Source organism: Phalacrocorax aristotelis, chromosome 6, assembly GCF_949628215.1.
Source record: "Phalacrocorax aristotelis chromosome 6, bGulAri2.1, whole genome shotgun sequence".
In the NCBI taxonomy this organism is placed as follows: domain Eukaryota; kingdom Metazoa; phylum Chordata; class Aves; order Suliformes; family Phalacrocoracidae; genus Phalacrocorax; species Phalacrocorax aristotelis.
The window spans coordinates 48,978,760-48,997,756 of record NC_134281.1 but is presented as its reverse complement, the minus strand read 5'-3'; the positions used below and the strand labels follow the sequence as shown (position 1 = coordinate 48,997,756).

Genomic DNA, 18,997 nt, shown 5'->3' with positions numbered 1-18,997 from the left:
TTATTAAAGCAACAGATACACAGGTTCTTTGGATTACCGGTGATAAGATTGCTGGTTACAAGACATACCAAAATAGCAAAGATATACGAGTACACTGCTAGGCTACAAGTATGCTAAACAAATATGAAGCAACTCTAAGATGTTAGGGATTTAAAGTGGCTCTACAGAGGTTTCCAATCTTACCCAAAGGTGTCCCAGTGGGGCGGGAAGAGAGGCTCAGCCCGTCGATTGGTCCCAGAAGTGACTATAGTCACGGCGTGGATTATGTGGAATAATCGCTGGAGGTGACTTAGAAAAAATCATAAAATTGTTGAACCCCACATTATAACATTATAATCTGAACGATGGAGCTACTTCCTTCCTTTGTAATGAATTCCACCAAAAGAACAAATCTGAACTTATAACGAGAAATATATATTTTGAAAATATATTTAGGCTTACGTGTGCTGGTTTTGGCTAAACCACAACATTATGTGTAAAGGCAGTCTTTGTCAAATGGCAGCTCAGTCAGCACAAAATTGCTCTCACTTATATACATAAGGATCAGGACTCTAGAAAGTAAAATTAAAATAAGATTTCTCAGTAAATGTGCTTTTCCATGTGCTTTTTCATGTCTATTTCCTGCCCTTTGGCAATGTTGGCTTTCCACCTACACCAGGAAAACAATCCCGGCTTAACTTATTTTCACTTCTGAGTTAATCCAATTTATTTTGGTCTGAGCCAGCTCCTCTCAAAGAAGGGGGAACGTCAGAACGACAGCACCCTCTTTGCAGGGGATGCTCACTGGGGCTGCAGCCACTGCGCCAGGGCAGCCTGGGTGAGCGCCCGCATGCTCCAGCTGCCTGTCCCCTCTCTGGACGTGAGATGCAGCTCTTGAGTTGAAATGTGAGATATCCCTGCAATGGAGAGAGACAGAGTGTTCTTATCAAAATGTAAAATGTTATAAAACTATGAGAAGTCACAAGCACTTTGGAGGGTGGTATTAGGATTCAAAATTATCTTGATAAATTGAAAAAATGCTCAAGTGAATAGGATGCAAGTCCGTGAGCACAGGCACAAAGCACAAGAGCAGGCACAGCCGTTGCACGAAACCAAGAGGGGAAATGACTGATAGGCAACAATCTCCCCAAAAGGTATTTTGTAGATATAGAGACTCACAAAGGTAATGCAAATCAATAATATCCAGCTGTTGTAATCAAAGCAAACATCATACTTGGATACATAAATACAAATATTTCTCAAAAATTTTTCACTTGCATCTCCTTTCACTAGATGAAACGAGACAGTGTCCTTCAACCCTGTTTGGAGATTTAAGTATAAAGGCAACTGCATTTATTCCAAAATGTATCTTGCCTACATATTCCAAAGTGTAAAATGAGAAAATTTTTAATCAAAATAGCTGAAGTCACTAGAAGCAAATGACATGCATCTCTGTATTGGATTAAGTTTTCTTTAAAGATAAGATTTGAAAAAAAAATACCATCTAAAAGGAGTGGATGAACTTTGGCATGCAAATGTGAAAGATTAAAGCAAGAACATCTGACGAGCAAGAGCACAAGGCTGAAATCATGGTTTACCCACTGAAAGGGAGTGGGTAAAAGGGCACCAAATTGGGGAACTTGGCATAACAGTCCTGGTGTAAATAAATGGCAGCTGCTAAATTTCATTTAGGTAGATACAGATTACATAGCATAAAGCACTCCCTAAGGTTTCTTGAACCCTGACACAGGTTGCCTGGGGAATTTGCATTTTTAGAGCTTTTAAGAGCAGGTCACCATTTTTGCTGCTTAATCCAAAAGCCCAAAGAAGGCAATGAGTGTGCTGTAAGGCTACAGTGGGGTACCTCTGGTCTGGTTTTTGGGAGTGGACTGAATTGGGGGTAGAGGAAAGGCTGCACTGCTGCTTTCCCAACTGGATTGTCCAACATGTGTATGTTCCTGGCCATGGGGCAGAAAAGCCAGGCTGCTCCTGCCTTCACCCTGCTCAGTCATTGTCCCCCCACCATGTCTTTTAAGATTCACTAAAAAATTGCCTCTTCCGATGTGAAGAGGAAAAGGAAAGGTGCTCCACAACTTTCTCATCCTCCTCTGTGTGTTGTGCTTGTGGCTTGTTGGCATGGGAGGGGAGCGGCGCCCAATTCCCCGTGCAGTCGCATACCCAAACCCAGCATCAGATCTGCACACAAAGCTCTTCTTGGCACTAACACCCTCCAAGGCCAGGAGCTAGAGTCACACTCTTCTAAATAATGCCACAAATGGCAGCCCAGCCCCCAATCTCCCCGAGCCACGCGGGTCAGCACTGCATGCCAGGCCAGCCAGCCCAGGTCCCGCATCCTGCGTCCCACATCCTGCATCCCGCATCCTGCATCCCGCATCCTATAGCCCATATCCTGCATCCTGCATCCCACGTCCCGCATCATCCCACATCCTGCATCCCACATCTTCTATGGCTGCTCTGCTTTTGAACTGGACAGCTGGGCTGAGGCTGCAAGACGGCTTCTGGGGTAACTATGTCCTAGAGGGAGAGTGAGAGAGATCTTTCCAGACGTAATTTCTGAGCACGCCTCCCCCCAGGTACCTTTCCTCTCCAAGATATTAGAGACATGGTAGTAATGAAAAGACCTAAAAAGACCTGGCGACACAGGATGTATAACTCAGAGCAATAAAGGCAGTCAAGAACTAGATGCAGAGAGGTTGCCTCATTCTTTAATCCTCCCCTACTTTCTGCAGAAAGGGTAATTGCAAAGATGATAAGCTGAGCTTGGACTGCCTGATTCAGACCTTCAGATAACTAATTTAACAGAATTCGTGAGAGGGGCTATGCGGGGTGCAACAGAGTAAGTCTTTGTTTTTGTTAAAAAGATCTTGGATTTTTCTCATTGCTATAGCTTAGTCTGTCAATAATGGCAGGGCAAAGACTCCATCTACTCATGCAGATATTCCTTTCCCTACAGAGTTTGTCGTAATAGATGTAGAGCCACATCCTGGTCACGTAAAGGGCACCTGTCCATCACAGCCTGGTGGCGGTACATTCTCACACACCTCCAAGCACAACAGGAGCAGCAGAACCAGGGGCAAGAGCAGCTTGCTCACACCACCGGGGTATGTAATCCCTGCACAGGACCCACACTGCTCTCTGGGCAAATCTGTTATTAGATGGTACCAGCAATTCCCATCTAAACCCCACTGGGATTGTACACTGGAAGCAGCCTGTAAATGAAGTGAGAATTGCAAAATATTTGTAAGACAGCTGTATTAAATACTTCCAGATATAAATTCATCCTTGAGACATGTGTGGTCAGATGGGATCCAGGCAGTTCCCATTACTCTGCAACACTTGCTAGGCTTTTGCTGTGATTTCCTCATATATCATGTGTTTGGAAGCCTGAAACGTTATTATTTTTTTTGGCATTACAGCTACATTTCATCTGTCATCACTAAGCACTGCAGGAACACACAGGGACAGATGGGCCTGGACTCTTCTTCCTATTTGAAAAAACACAGGCACACCCGGGAAAGCATCTGCTGCAAGGTCACTCTCTGGGGCAAGGTATTGATTTGCCACCTAAATTTCACCTGCTCAGTAAACCAATTGTTCCACAGTGAATGTCAACAGTATGAGTTAAATCAGTGAAGAAGATCCTCTCCTTCTTCTGTTTGGGTGTCTAAATTAAGCAGAGATATTCCCAAGACCCTGAAAGCAACTTCCACAGCTCAGCTTGATGTGTCCATGGTTGTGGTATGGGGTGGGAATTCTTCAGTGTAACATTTGCGGTTTTTTGTTTATGGCATGACCTGTCACAGCATACATTGCTATCATGTGGCTATCCACATCATCGAGGCAACCATGCAGAGGCTCTTTGCAAATATTTGATGACCTTCCAAGTGTCCTTTAACACCCAACTGCAGTTTTGCCAGCCTTAGATGTCCAGAAGGTCAAACCAAGACACTGTTCACCCTGCCAACCTCCCCAGACCACTCTGGCTATCAGAACACTTGTAGATGCTTCTTCATGCTGAGGTCTTCTTTTGGAGGCTCTTTGCTTCAGTGTGGACACCTGGGAAAACAGGGCTGTAGGTTCTCCTGGCACTGGGCAGGCTGTTTCTGGCCTTGTTCCAGTCCCTTATGATGACCAGACCAGTGCTGCTCCCTTTCAGTTTTCTCCGCTTGCAGCTCTGTGGCCACTTTGCTTTCTCTTTTGAGCTTCCACAGTTTCTTCCCCTGCAAAAAACCCTGAGTTTTCATCCTCAGGCTGTGCTAAAAAGTGTCAGACCAAATGTTCATAGCCCCTCTTTCCATGAAATCTCTGCAATATGTGAGAAGGGCATTTCTTTCCCCTCCACCAGTGAAACAGAAAATGCAGAGGCTGGAGGCTGGATTAGGCACTCAGATTTGCTATCACCCAAGCTCAGATTCTTCTTCCAAATCCCCATAAATGTCGGTTTAGCCACTCTGTCCCCTATGTCCCCTCCCTATAAGCTGAACGCTTGACATCTCACTTGACCTTCAAAACAACCCATATCCTCTTGGCTCCATGTTCAACATTTGTTACTGGTTATTAAATAACTATCAAGGAGACAGATGGGTAAAAATCCACCCTGCTCAGTAACCCATTGTCTAACCCAGGGACTTTGCCACCAGTGAGAATTTCTGTGTTGTTATTAAAGTTTCATCTGATGCCATGCCAGCAATTTCACCAGCCTGGCCCCTCCGCCTATGGGTGTTGGAGGATTTCTGAGTTATTTTGTAGGTGATTGCTGAAAGGTGCTGGCCAGATCCAGATCAGATGGTCCAGTAATTGGATAGGTGCCACAGGACACCCCAAAACAGCTCCACTGGTGCTAAAATGCTCAGCCCTCAGCTCTCCCTGTGTTCCTTACACGAATCTTGTAAGGCACCCAACATTGTTGGATTTATAAGTGTGCTGCAGGTCTTCACATGAGGGACCCACACTAGCAATCCCACCTTCCAATGTCCTCAGCTCCATGGAGGTCCCTTTCTCCTCCCTCCCATCCATAGTCACTGGCAAGGTCAGATAAGAGGCTAGTTGTTCATGGACTGTTTCCTAGACGGAGGTCTCTGAAAGAACCTAAAGGCCATTTTAGAGCTAGTTGAGAGGAAAAAAAGCCTAGAGGAACAGCTTTGGGGCAGAGCCTGTGATGCACTGCAGATGGGGCATGGGGTCTCTTGTAGCATATACCACTTGAACCTAACTTCAAGATTAATCCCAAGCATCATGGCAGACCTGTCCAAACCCTCTCTGTGACCTCATCTGATAACAAGAGAAAGAACATGGTAACATCAATGTCCTCAACACCCTTCGCGTGCCCAATCTATTTAGGTCAGTCCCACATTTTCAAGGCAGCCTGCAAAGCCATAGATCTGGCTCAGGCAGCCCAAAAGCGGCTCTTTGTGCTGAATGCTCATCCTTCTCCATCTCCTCAGATGGGCAAGAAGCCTCAGCAGGAGCCTCCCAAACAACTGCCATCCACATGCTTCCCAGCCACCTGGCCAGCCAGCCAACCGGCCAGCTGGCCAACCAACCTGTACTGCCTCCTCTCCTGATGGGAAGCCTATTAATCACGGTGCTGCAGGACAGGCAGAGGATCACAGGAAGAAGCAGAGAAGCAGATGTGTCTTCTACACTGTCCATGGCCGTGAGGTCTCTGGGGTCAGGTGTTCCTGCTCAGGAGTGTGAAGTTGTCATGGCAGAGCTTGTGCCTCTTGCTCTGGCTACAGAGCCTTCCCTAAGAAATGCCTAACTTGATAGACTGCAGCCTTCTGCCCCCTAAAGAACAACCTTTAACTCTCCTTTGAACTTTCGCACAGATCCAGCTGGCTTGGCATAATAAGATACACTTAGTTTTATGAAGATGGCCAAGTGTGTGAAAAGTTAATGCCGTTCAGTGCCTGCCAGGGATGTTCCCCAAGGCAACACAAGGACAGTCAGTGTGTTCTTTAAATTTTAAAATTGTTGATGGATGTGGCTTTAATGACTTACCAGGCTCTGGCCCACAGGATGAGGCATGTCAACAATGGTGATGGGGAGAAAGCGGGATAACAAATGCCAGCCAGAGGACATAACTCCTTCTTCCCAGTCTGAAAAACCAAAGGCTCCATCTTAAAATAGGTTACAGGGGTCCTTTTCAGGACACAGTCACGCTGGGGAGCTGAAGAAATGTGCTAGGACAGGGCTTATGCAGCCAAAGCACCTGAGTCTGAGGAGCTGTAAGAGATTTTCAACTGTTGTCATTGTCTTTTTGCAATACATCTTCCTGCCATGTTAACGAAAGCCCAGCGCCATGCAGACAGCTGTAGTGGACACCTTACCCCAGCTGAGGAACTTAAGCAATCATTATTTCTGGGGAAATGCCAAAGAAACTTAGTGTGATAGACAATGTTGGCAGATTAGCAAATGGGTATTTGCAGCGCAGGAACAGTGTGAGAGTAGATCATAGAGTTGATGTCTTTCAAGAGATAACACTATATTTCTAGAGCAGTCGTCTACTCTGCAATGCACAGACCCCCTCTTCAGCCCAAACTTTAACAGGCATCTGGACATGCATGGTAGGAGCTGGCTGTTAGCCAGCTGACATGCCCAGTGCCTTTTGTGCCCTGGGTACCCTTGATGGCAGGTAACTCAATGTCAGCATTCTAGTCCCATCTTTTGTGGAAATGTCCAGGTTGCCAGCCTCAGGATGCAAACCCAGAAGTGTGTCAGGAGCTCCTGAAACACCATCATTGCTGGAGCTGGAGACCAACGTTAGAAACTGCCAATTCCAACACATCATGCCTGAGCATTTGCAAAATATCCCTGAGAACCAGGTGATGATGCACATGACAGAGACTACGTACCACACTAGCTAACATCAGCAGAGGGATTGATGTGCACCCAGAAAATCGACAGCTGAACTTCCATGAGGAGACAGAAACAGTGGGATGCACAGTCAAACATCCCACCAAGAGACGTGAAGATGGAGCCACCTGAACCCTCTGTGAACCATTCAGCTGCAAGGTCAAGCCTTTGTGCAGCACTCAGCATCCTCTAGCTGTGTGGCAGGGAGGACAAATCCTCTCCCTCAAAAGGACCCACAGGTAATATTGCAGTGCCTGTGTTGGAAAGAGGGTCAGGATGAGTCTCCCTGCTTTGTGCACTAGTGTACCCACCCATAAAGAGGAAAAAAAAAAAGCCATGCTGAATTACGTTGTGCATTTTGGCAAGAGAATCTGCACAAATCCAGAGTAAAACAGTCCCAAATGCCCTCAAATATGCTGCTTTCTACTGTGAGCTGCCAAGAGGGTTGAAAGCTCAGAGAAGTTGCATGCAAAGATTTCAAGTGAAAAGGGAGTTACTTTAGGAAGACTTATTGTTGAGAAATGCCAGGCACCTGCACCACACCTAAGCATTTCTGTAGTCTGTTGATTTTTATCTCAAAGAGCGTAGGATGCTCTTTCACAGCTGGGCACCTTCCCATGCTACATTCAAACTGGCACACGCCATAACCTTCAGCCTGTTTGCAGTGAGCAACATATCACAGTGGATGAGCAATATATCTACAATCCTTTGCACGGGTTTGTAGCAGCCAGACACTTTAAATGTCCCTGAGACTGAAATACAAATGGTACCCTCTGTACCTAGGGCTTTTCCTTTGCAATCATTAATTAATGAATAGGCCACAAGCCAGCTGAGGGAAAAGTTAACGCACATCACTAACTTTCAGACATTTTTGTGGAGTCAGGTACTTCCCAAACAGTGGATCTTGTAGGATTTTTCTGTACACTCTTTCTGTCTAAAAAGTTTAAATATTTTCATTGGGTCTGTGCAGATTCACTTCAGCCAGTGATCTCCATGTCTCTGTCATTATAAAAAGGATACATCTGGACAATGAACACTAGATAAACAGTAGTTTTTCAGTAAAATGACTCTACTAGCAGAAAACATGGGTTTCAATTGGCCATGGCATAATTTAGACTAAAAACTAAAGGAAAGTGCCCAAATATCAGAAGACCCTCATCTCAGAGATATGTTAAGCTGAAGAGAAACACCCACAAAAATCAGCAGCCCCTCTGTAGTAGCACATCAGACTACCAGGTTTAGCAGCTAATGACCCATTTGATCCTCGTAATATCCCAACACCCAAATGAGAAATTATTTCAGCCCATCTGGGGATCCTCCTCTTTGCAATATGCCTGGAAGTCACCCACGCACAGCAGGCTTACAGCCCAAGTCCTCCAGCAAACCTGAAGTTCCCTCCAGGCCATTCCAGGCTTCTGTGCCTATAGGATGTGAGCCCAGGAAACCAGCAGGATCTGCTCAGGGATTGCTAGACAGGGTCCTACCTGGGGCCCAATCAGGCACTGTGCTGGAGACAATTGTGGTGATGTAGAGCCTTTTTTGGAGGATGGTGAGATGCCATGCAGACAGGGGAAGGACTCACCAGGGCTGTAGAAGGAACATGACCTCACCATCATGCCTCCCTATCAGGTTAGGCATGCTTTCCATCTTGCTGCAGCTCATATTAGTGCTCTGCTGCTCCCCCTCTCCTTGTCTTACCTATGCACCATGGTAATTCTCCTGGGCAGTAGTTTTGTCTCCTGGCTTGGCTCTCTCATAGAACCTCTTGGAGAACAGGGCCACAGTCCCTTGTGTACTGATTGGGTTATGTCTGTTCTCTTGGTTATAGTCCAGCAATGCTGTATGATATTTCAGTCACTCAGAGCACTGTTTTTACAGCTGGTGGTGGCTGGATCTTACCAGCCTATGTGTTTGGCAGAGGTGGCCCATTTGTTCCTCACTTCACACAGGTGGATGAATGGCTTCCAGACCTGAATTTGGCTGAGGACAACACAGAGCTCAGCTGGAGCCCAAGCCTGAGTACCTCTTAATTGCTCCCTCCTATGGCTTCGTCCACCTGGGCACGAATGAATGTGAGTGCTTTCTGTCGCTGCTGGGATGTATGGGATTTCAAAGAAAGTAGCAAATATGTACAGGTTGTTTGTTAACAAGCTGACTCCATCCACAGGTTGCTGGAAGCAGGTCAAAGGGTGAGTAGGAGCAGCAGGCAATCAGGCTGCTGGCCAAGCTGATGTATTGCTTACTGTGATGTTCCTGCTGCTATAAATTGCTGCCAGCAGTGCTGCACCAGGCTCAGCTCCAGTAGAGCAGGGGAGACAGGATGTTTACCTGCATCTAGCACCCCATCAGGCACGAGCACAGGAGGAGCAGAAGAGAAGCAGGCAGGAGAAGGCAGTGTCAGGCATCCTGGTTGCAGGGCCAGCATGGTGTCTCTGCTGGACAGCATAGCCAGACCTTCTGCTGTCTTTCTGCAGCTGTCTGTGGTGCTTGGTGTCATCTTCGTGCTGCTGAAGGCGGCCCAGTTCTACCGGGAGAGGAAGAAACTCATCAAAGCTCTGGAGGCATTCCCTGGTCCACCGAAACACTGGCTCTATGGCCACAATCATCTGGTAAGGAGGGAGCTGGACTCAGTCAGGGTGGGTTTGTCCCCACAACTGTTGAAGATATCAGACAGGATGAGAGGGTGCACCAGGTGCTGTGTGCATGTCCCCTGCTTGTGTCCTTTCCTACAGGGGAGGACCTCCGCACAGGGAATTCCACAACTTTTGCAGGGCAGGCAGAAAGGGTGCCTGGATATGAGATGGGCATCTTTTGGTAATAAACAGAGCCATGTCTTTTTTGATCATGTGCTTAAACATGGAGGTAAGTGTTTTCTGGGACTTTTGTGAAGTTACTTAAATATGAGCAACCATAAAATGCCTCTTTTCTGCATTAAACCTTCTACCAATAAGGGTCTCTCCCGCTACAGCCACTTAAGAAGACATGGCCACAAAAGCAGGGCATTTTATTGCAGCCATTTTCATCCTTTAGTGAAGATATTTTTGCTTTCACATCGCATGCCCGCCTTGCACTGCTGAATTTAGAGAACACGGGTGTAACAGACTTGGTCCACCTGGCCTGTTTACCAGGTGTCCTGGCATTGCCCATGGCAGCTGTATCTCCCAAGTGCAACTCCAACTGCTTGGAGCCCAGGCTGTCCTAACGCAGCTCAACCACAGCCAGGCCCCAGCTAGGGCCTCTCCATGGAGCTGCCTTGTGCTGCAGGGATGTGGTGGCTCAGGCAGCTTAACCACCTCTGCATGGTCCCAGCATCTCCTCCACCTGCAGCATGGAAAGCCCCCCCAGTGGCAAGTCTGCCCACAATCTCCCCATTTCCCAGGAGAAGATGTCTTGCATGTGCTTTCTGTGACAGGGCAAGTTTAGCCTCTGTGCTCCCTGGCACACCCCTCTTTTTTTGCCTGAATTCAGTCCCTGCTTAACTGTCATTGCAGATAACTACAGATAAAATATTAAATCAGATGGTGTCATGGGGAGAAGAATACCCTCATGCTTTTCCCAGATGGCTTGGACCAGTCCTGCCTTCTCTTGTAATCCACCATCCTGAATATGCCAAAAGCATACTTGGTCGAACAGGTAAGTCTCTACATCTGGTTTTGGGACATCACGTCCTTGACACTTACCTACTGAGAAAATCATGGGAACCTTGCCTGGAGTCACCCCCTCTACCGGCTTGCTTCACAGCTATTGCAATTCCTCCTTTGTTCCCCTTTGTGAACTCCCAGCCCACCCCAGGTTTCATGGAACAGTTTGTATTCTCATGCAAAATAGTGACCACGTGCTTGTTCCTCCCAGTCCACTGTTGACATTATCATTGATCTTACTGTCTTCTATGGCATCTACCACCACATAATCTGTGCTTCCCAGTAAACCCCATAATATAGGAGAGCTGGCATGGCAATGGGTCTCAGAAGACATTTCAAGTCTTCTTCTCTGCTCTTTTCCGTGGAGCATGGTGCCTGTGAGTGGTACATACATGGGCATCTCTAGTAACTCCCATCCATTTTCTCAGCTTTGAGGTTTGCCACGGCCATTTCTTTTCCACACACAATTTTCGTTAAACCTTTCTCTGGTTTTCCTAAGTCCACTGAGGTCATATTTGTAGAAGATCACTTTTAAACTCTACCTCTACTATTAGGGTATTTTACATACTAAAATAAGACTAATTCTACATTGTGATTTAGAGGGTGAACTCTAATGCCAATTTAGTCTGAATTTTCTCTTTTGTTATATTGAATTTATTATCCATTCATACTGTTCTGGTATCTACTTTGTTTTACAGATCGCAAGCCCAAGGTACCCTACAAATTCTTAGTTCCCTGGATTGGTAAGTCATTTTCTTCCATTAACCCTTTCTGCTGTGTTGCACATTTCATTGGCTTCTCTCTTGTCTTCCTTTATTTTTCCTTTCTTCCATTCTAAAACCAGAGCTTCTGTAATGGGAGGGTGTGTCTAGGTGTAAGCATTAGTACCAGTGGTGCCCACCAAGTCGTGGAGCACATCAGGTGGCTTTGCCTTGAATTACACACCCTGGCCTCCACAAAGCAATGTTCAGTTTCCTTAGGGACTGAATGCTACCACAGATAACTGGGGTGATACACACCAAGGGCAGGGAGGTTCATGGCTTGCACACAGCTTTGAGGTAACCCTCCAGGGTCCTGCTAGCAACTGTCAGTGTGTGCTGCAAAAGGCACCCAGGTATTTCATTTAGGGCAGAAAGACCCACCTGAGAGGGCAATTCCTGTGCCTCTGCCATCAAGGTTTGTGTTTCAGGGTAGGTTAGGCATGCACAGATGGTTGCAGTGAAGGAAAGGCAGGCATGCTTCTCCTCCATCCAAAGAGCGCCACTGTGAATGGCCTTAGAGAGGCTGGAGAAAAGGCTCCACCAACTACCCTTCCTCCCCCCAGACCACGCACGTTAGTCTGCACTTGGCCAAAAGCAGTAGTGAGGCTGTCAGAGCCGTGATCAGAGTCTGGAGCAGCTGATTGCGCCTTTGCTGATTGTGTCTCCAGGGCATGGGCTGTTGATCTTGGACGGAACCAAATGGTTCCAGCATCGGAAGCTGCTCACCCCAGCCTTTCATTACAACGTGTTGAAATCTTATGTGGCCCTGATGTCAGACTCAGTCAAAGTGATGCTGGTAAGAATCACCACTCCTGCTACTTTTATCTTTCAGCTGTGCACCAGCAAAAATAATCAGGTCTGGGGATGACTGAGGGAAAAAGACTGGACATAGATCGTTCCTAGAGTTTCATTGAAATTTTGGGGTAGTTCTGAAGTTCTGAAACTGCTCCCCCAACCTTCCTCTGGCCATTTCACTTATTCTCTCTTCCACCCGCTTTCCAATAAAATTAACAACTGCTAGAATATCCTTTCCTAGCCCAGTAATGGTAAACCTGGAAAAAGAAATGGACAGAAGGATTTGATTAGATTCACAGAATATATAGTGAACTAAGGCCTCTGCTTGAAAAAAAAAAAGGAAGTCATTAGCAGCGTGGGTCTGGGAAGAGAGACAGGAAAACATGTCCTCATCATACATGGCAGTCTGTCCTTCCTTACCCCTGTCTTCACCACTAGGATAAATGGGAAAAGAAGAACACAGAGAGGAAGTCAGTGGAGCTCTTTCAAGATGTCAGCTTGATGACACTAGACAGCATCATGAAATGCGCCTTCAGCTGTAATACCAACTGTCAGACTCAGAGGTCAGTGCCTGAACTTTCAAATTCTGAGGAAGCAAGTGCTCCTGTTTCCCCTCTCATGTCGCTAACACCAGCTTTAACCTTGGTCGCCTTACAGCAACTCAGACTATTATATCAGAGCTGTTTATGACCTGAGCTACCTTGTGAGCAATAGAGTCCAAAATTTTTCTTACAAGGATGTCTTCTATGACTTGACTCGCAAAGGCTGTGACTTTCGGGATGCCTGCAAGCTGGCCCATAGCCACACAGGTATTTCTCCTGCTTTCTCCCCAGCCCTGTCTCCCAGCTGAACCTCTCCCACACTTGTATCTCAGAGAGGGGTTGCAGCATGCACTGGCCAGAAGGTTACACATTAAATGGAGTCCAAGCTGCTTACTGAGTGGACAAGTGCATGAGGTTTCTGGAGGGGCAGGATGCATCTAACTGGTCATTCTTCTGTGCAGATAAGGTAATAAAAGAGAGAAAGATGTTGCTTTCCGGTGAGAAGGAACTTGACAAGATCCAGAAGAAGAGAAACCTGGATTTTCTGGACATTCTTCTCTGTACCAAGGTGAATGAAATAACAGTATCAAATGCCTAAGAACATACCCACATGGCACTGGAGATGTATCAGAAGGGAGATGACCACCCCTTGCTGGAGTTGCTGGAAACAGCTTCCACGCTCCAAATTTCCTAGCTCGGGGCAAGGTGGATTGAAAGGGAAGGAAATAGAAATGTGTGAGGTGCAGTGATTGAACATAAATAGCTCAGACCGACTTTAATCTTCCATGTTAATTTTCATTGAGCTCATTAATAATTTAAAATAAGTGACCTGTCAGAAACCAGAGAAGAATGAGATCTTTGGAAAGGTTACAAGGAGGCCAGCTTGGCTGTAACCCTCTTAAGAGGTTTTGTTTCTTACCATCTGTAGTTTTAACTTCACATACACCTTCAGATACTCTGGACAGAAGCTGCCACTTCATGTTCAGGAAGGAGATACACTCTGTGCTCACTCTGTCCTTCTAGAGCCACTGCTTTCTTTTGTGTCTCAGTCTAAAAGAAAAGTTGTCCAAACCAAACTACTGAAAAACGTAACAAGGCCCCTTGGCAGGGGATCAAAAAGTCCTTCTGAAGGACTGGATCTGGTATCCCACCAAAGCCCAACTCTGTAGCTCTGTTGACTGCAGTGTCAGCAATCAGTGGGTCTGACTGTTTTCATATGTATTGGATATATTTTCTACTGGCTTACTTCCTGATGTACAGGGAGATACAAGAGACACCAAATCCATCATCATCTGGGGTTATTTTTATACCCAAAGGATCAAGTCCAATTAATGTGCACTTGAGAAATATATACTCTCCTCTTTGTTAGGATGCAAATGGAGTTGGGCTATCTGATGAGGACCTGCGTGCCGAGGTGGACACCTTCATGTTTGCGGGTCATGATACCACGGCCAGCGGGATCTCCTGGCTCCTGTACTGCCTGTCATTATATCCAAAGCACCAGCAGCGGTGCAGGGAGGAGATCCAGGGGATCTTGGGAAACCGAGATACCATTGAGTGGTGAGCTAGGATTTCTTATTCCTTTACTTTGAACTTTTTCATTTATCCTGAGAAGGAAACTTCATCCACCTTATACTGCACTTGCACTGGGTCACTCTGCTTTTCACATAGCAATACTGGCAGCAAAGGGAGGACTAGAAGGAGAAAGCCCAACAGCAGATGGGAGACACAGTGGGCCAGCCCACCCAGTCCCCGTTGCTGGTGTCCTCATTGCTGCCACTCAAACACAACCTGACCCCCCTGTTTGCTTTCAGGGAGGACCTTGGAAAGATGACTTACACCACAATGTGTATCAAAGAGAGCTTGCGCCTGTTCCCACCGGTTCCTTCTGTGTCCCGATACCTCTCTAAATCTGTCACATTTTCCGACGGACGCAGCTTGCCAGCAGGTCTGTTGAGTTTGTTGATATTTCATGTTGCTGTCTGTGACACGTGGGGCATCCTCATAAGAGATGCTCTGTGGACAGGCTGGTGGGGCTTCTAGCCTCTTTTCTCTCGCAAAGGGCTGTACAGGGCCACCACAGCTCACCATCTCAACCCTCCCAGAAGGGTGGCTGGAGAGAGTCCAAGGACATGTTCCAGGGCACGGGGGTGTTCACAGAGCTCAAAGAGGACTTGCAGAGTGTTGATCCTGGCCAAGACGAAAAGTTTATTCACTGGTACCAAAATGGGGCCCAGCTCTGAGGGCTTCAGGAGGTGACCTGCCTGGACAGGCTGCATATCGTCCCTGCCAGATCTCCTGCAGCAGCCCCTGCAGAACACAGGACGGGAGATCATCCCACAAACACCTCTCCTGGTTCTTCACTCTGAGATGTCACCAGCTTTTTCTCACTTTTCTTTTCCAGGCTGCCAGGTTGGACTGAATATATTTGCTATCCACAGGAATCAGGATGTGTGGGAAGACCCTGAGGTATTTTACCTTTATAACAAGAAAGGGAGGATGATCTCTGAGCCCAGACATATACTCCCCTTGAATATGGCAGCCTGTGCCTCCCTGCCATGTTTTTTTTCCCCTCTTATTTCAACAGTCCCACTCTAAATGCAAAGTTCATTGAAGTTACCAAACACCACAAAGGCTTTGAATATGTAGAAGTGCTGGGAAAGGGTGTTGAATAGTCTATCTTCTTGCATGGTGACACAGAGATACTCAGAATGCTTTCAGCTGCCCTGGGTAGACATAGGTCCCAGAGTAGTATGAGAAGTCCCAAGCCCTCCGAGCACTGTGTGATTCAAAGCTGATGTCTTAGAGGCTTCAAGGAAAAAAATAGCTGAGAAACCTGAAGGAGGGTCCACAGCCGCCTATCTCCAGTGGCTCCCTGGAGAGGCAGGATTGGGCATCTCTGAAGGAGAGTCTAACAATCATTACTGCCATGGATGAGAAAATGCCTGCAGGCATCTTGGGTGAGGTCGTGGGTGATCTGGATATCTCCAAGGGGAAAATCCACATGGCCATCAGTGCCTTCTTCTCATCATCTGCCTGGATTCTCATCTACCTGGCTGGCTTTGCAGAAGGAGATGTCAGCGGCAGCTCCCCTGCAGCAACAGAGGCCACATCCATGCCCTACCTTGAGGACTTGGGGGAAAGCTGGTGCTGCTTGTGTCAGAACAAACACTGACCAAATGGCCTTTGGTGCTCCCACAGGTGTATGATCCCCTGAGGTTTTCTCCAGAGAACTCAGCACAGAGGCACTCCCACGCTTTCCTGCCTTTTTCTGCTGGATCCAGGTGGGAGATTCTTCGTCCCTCTCCTTCCCTGTAGGCTGCCTTGCATGGGAGACCTAGGTCAGAGCCAAGCTGCTGAAACTCATCCTCCCTCAACACCCATGAGCCAAGTTGGCTTAGCCAACTCAAGCAGGCTTCCATAACAGGGATCTCCACCATGCTCCATCAGCTCCACAGCATTTCCCACGCCCCAAGCCCTGTGGTCACTGTAGAGTTTCATATACTTTTCTTGAGAATTTGTGGAGATATTTACATTTTCTTTTGCCTTCATTGAGTACTAGGCTCCCTTGTTTAGGGGTAAATACCCAGTGTACCTCAAACCCAAGCTGGGCCCAAATCTCTGTGGTTCCCATGGTGTAGCAATAGACAGATGCAGGATATTGAGGTCTCAGTAACTTGCAAAAGGAGATACTCCACAGAGTCAAAAATAACCTTTCTGAGGTCTCTGGGTTTTGAGCTGGATCCATATAGCACTTTCTATGAAGAAACACCCAGTTCTCTCAATTTAATATATTTTTTAATGCTTATTAACAAACAACAGCAATACCCCACCAGAGAGCAGGGTGCCTTTTGGTGTTTCATGAGGGGATTCTTAGATAAGCTGGGGCATCACCCTTGCAGCAGCTGGAGGTCCCCCAGCACCCCAAAGGTGCTGCTTCAAGAAGCTCATGCATGGGTAGAGCCCAGCTCTGGGGCGGTCAGGGATGAAGGCTGCAATAGGAGCATTTGTCATCCTCTCCTCAGGAACTGCATCGGGCAACAGTTTGCCATGAATGAGATGAAGGTGGCTCTGGCCCTGACCCTGCTCCGCTTCGAGCTCTGTCCCAACCCATCCAAGCCTCCCACACTGATACAGCAGATCATCCTCAGGTCCAGCAATGGGATCCACCTGCATTTGAAAAAGATTCACTGACCGTGTGGGGTACCTTGGTGGTGGGCAAGCGCTTTCCCACAGACAACCCTCCACCCAGAAGTTTAAGAGGGGACACCAGACAGACCCACAATGGCCACCTCAGACCTCTCCCGCATTAACCTCCCTCCCTGCTGCCATCCAGGGGGGCATGCTGAGCCCCCCCCCATGCACACCCCAACCCCGCAGATCCAGGTCCCACCCTTACATGGGGAACAGCACTGCCAAGCAGGTTTTGCAGCACAGCTGTGGCTCAGCCTTCACCTCTGCAGGCATCCTCCATGTCCTACACATCGCCTCACCTCCAACCTGCCCTTGCACACTGCGTGGTGGGACTTTTGTCACCTGCCTGTGTATTTGCAGCATTGCCAGTTACCTGCTTGGGCAAGATGGTGAACACCACCAGTGCAGTTTGCAGAGGTGTCTAAAGCCTGGACACTACCTGAGTACAATGTCCCTCCCCTGCCTCCAGCCTGGGTGTGCCAGGGCAGGAGAACGGCCTCCCTGCAGTCACACTGCATTCCCACACACCATACTCTAAATTATTCCCCCTAACCTGTTCTGGGGCTGGTGCTGTGCCTGGCTCAGCGCTGAACTTCCTTGAGCTGAGGGTGTTCAGGATCCAGCACAGAAAAGTGTCACCAGCTAACCTGGAGAAAGCACTCACCACGCTGAAAACAATCAGCATTGTCCTCCTCTTTGAAACAAGAATAAAGCCTTGTGCAGATGCTCCCCAAGCATGGATTTGGCTTTGGCTTCCTTTGCGTTTGGGGATCAAATGATGAGTCCCAGCAACCCAGAGGCAAGGCTGTGCCCAAGGGTGCAGCCCTGTGAGTATTTTCTCAAGCTGCAAGGGCTGTTTCAGCAGCTTTGCCCCCCTGTTGAGCCTGAGGAACCTATTTCCACCCCTCCCATGCCATAGGCCACCAAGTCCTCACCTCTGCCTCTGGGAGTTTCCATGGTAAGAAAACGACTGAAACAATCTGGAGTTAAACACAGCAGAAAAGACATCACCACTACCCCCCCCCCCCCCCCCCAAATGCTGGCAGCAAGAACAAAATCAGCTTGCAAAAAAAAAAAGTCCCAAGAGGGAGCATGAGTCCATCTCAAACCCTTTTCTGCAGAGGCTGAGAACTGACCACTCAGTACATGAGTGACCTGCCCAAGGGGTGCAGGTGAGCACTGGCCCTGGGGCCGAGCTTGTCTGGGGGGACCCACTGCAGGTCCTCACCCAGCATCGACCATAGGTGGAGTCCCAAACCAAGGGGGACTTGCTGGATGAGCTGCAGGTCCAGGGTAGGAAATGGATCACTAGGTGGCAGTGGGAGACCCAGAAAAATCTAAAGTCCTCCCTGGTCCCTGGCAAAACCCCCTGGGCTTGTCAGGGAGCATGGTCAGGCCCAGCAGGGCAGCAGATGGGCCCCATTCCTGGGGGCATGCCTGTCCTCGTCCCATCCCCACCCTCAGCCATGCAAGGCAGGAGAGCAAACACCATTCTGTCGCAATCCCCAGCACGATGGTGGTGTTACCAACAGCACAGGGAAAGCTTGTCACTGTGAGTGCCTGGGCACTCAGCAGGCATCAGGGGAAACTGAGACATGGAGGGCTGCACACGTGCCATGCCACAGTGGGAGACAAGGCTGTTTGTCCAGCTTTCACCCAAGGCAATAGCATCACCAGCATCACTGCAGGCACTAACATAGCCAAACCACGTCTGTCTGTCTGAGCAGCTCACCACTGCTCATGGCCAGACCAGGACAGCCCAACCTGAGCATCTCCACATCTGAAGAAACCCCCGCAGCTCCCTGCTCCCATCTCCACTGCCTGCTGCATTCTCAGTTTGAGAAACAAAATTCCTTTAGGGCTGGATCCAGACCTTCATTTTGGCTGTTTCAGTACCTGACAGGACAGGGATGCTGTGAATAACCAGCAAGGTGCAGCTTGTATTTATTTTGCAAGGCAGCTGCAGACTGAGTTCCTCTTCTCCCAACCCTCCCCTTCTCAACCCCAGGAAGAGACTGGGTGCAGGTTGCGTAAGACGTGGCATCAGCCACCACCCTTGCACAGCTGGTGGACTCGGGCTGGTCTCAAAGGTCAGACTCCAGCTCTCCTCCCCAGCTCCAGCACAGTGAGGCCATTGGAGGGCAACAGTTTGATACAGCTTTTCATTACTGGCCCTGTTTGTCAGACATTTCAACCACCCACCCACAAA

The 18,997-nt window shown here is 48.0% G+C and overlaps 1 protein-coding gene across 2 annotated transcripts; it reads left to right on the top strand.

Moving 5' to 3' along the window:
• Window positions 1-9,108: 9,108 nt before the first annotated feature.
• Window positions 9,109-17,361, top strand: LOC142059185 (cytochrome P450 4B1-like). 2 transcript variants are annotated; one of them, XM_075097682.1, is made up of 12 exons: window positions 9,109-9,464; window positions 10,347-10,488; window positions 11,195-11,239; window positions 11,926-12,053; window positions 12,491-12,650; window positions 12,718-12,861; window positions 13,056-13,162; window positions 13,964-14,154; window positions 14,409-14,542; window positions 14,999-15,063; window positions 15,796-15,878; window positions 16,620-17,361. In XM_075097682.1, the coding sequence occupies exons 1-12, from the start codon at window positions 9,279-9,281 to the stop codon at window positions 16,786-16,788; spliced, it is 1,554 nt and encodes a 517-aa protein (XP_074953783.1). In that variant the 5' UTR covers window positions 9,109-9,278; the 3' UTR covers window positions 16,789-17,361. The 2 variants fall into 2 exon arrangements, with proteins under 2 accessions (XP_074953783.1, XP_074953782.1); XM_075097681.1 differs by having other exon boundaries at window positions 9,110-9,464; window positions 12,491-12,615; window positions 12,710-12,861.
• The last annotated feature ends 1,636 nt before the right edge of the window (window positions 17,362-18,997 follow it).

Excerpts from the sequence above, each read along its gene's own strand:
- LOC142059185 (XM_075097682.1), top strand. The coding sequence starts at position 9,279 with ATGGTGTCTCTGCTGGACAGCATAGCCAGACCTTCTGCTGTCTTTCTG. Across the intron at positions 13,163-13,963 it reads ACATTCTTCTCTGTACCAAG|GATGCAAATGGAGTTGGGCT; the intron begins GTGAATGAAATA and ends CCTCTTTGTTAG. Across the intron at positions 14,543-14,998 it reads CGGACGCAGCTTGCCAGCAG|GCTGCCAGGTTGGACTGAAT; the intron begins GTCTGTTGAGTT and ends TTTCTTTTCCAG.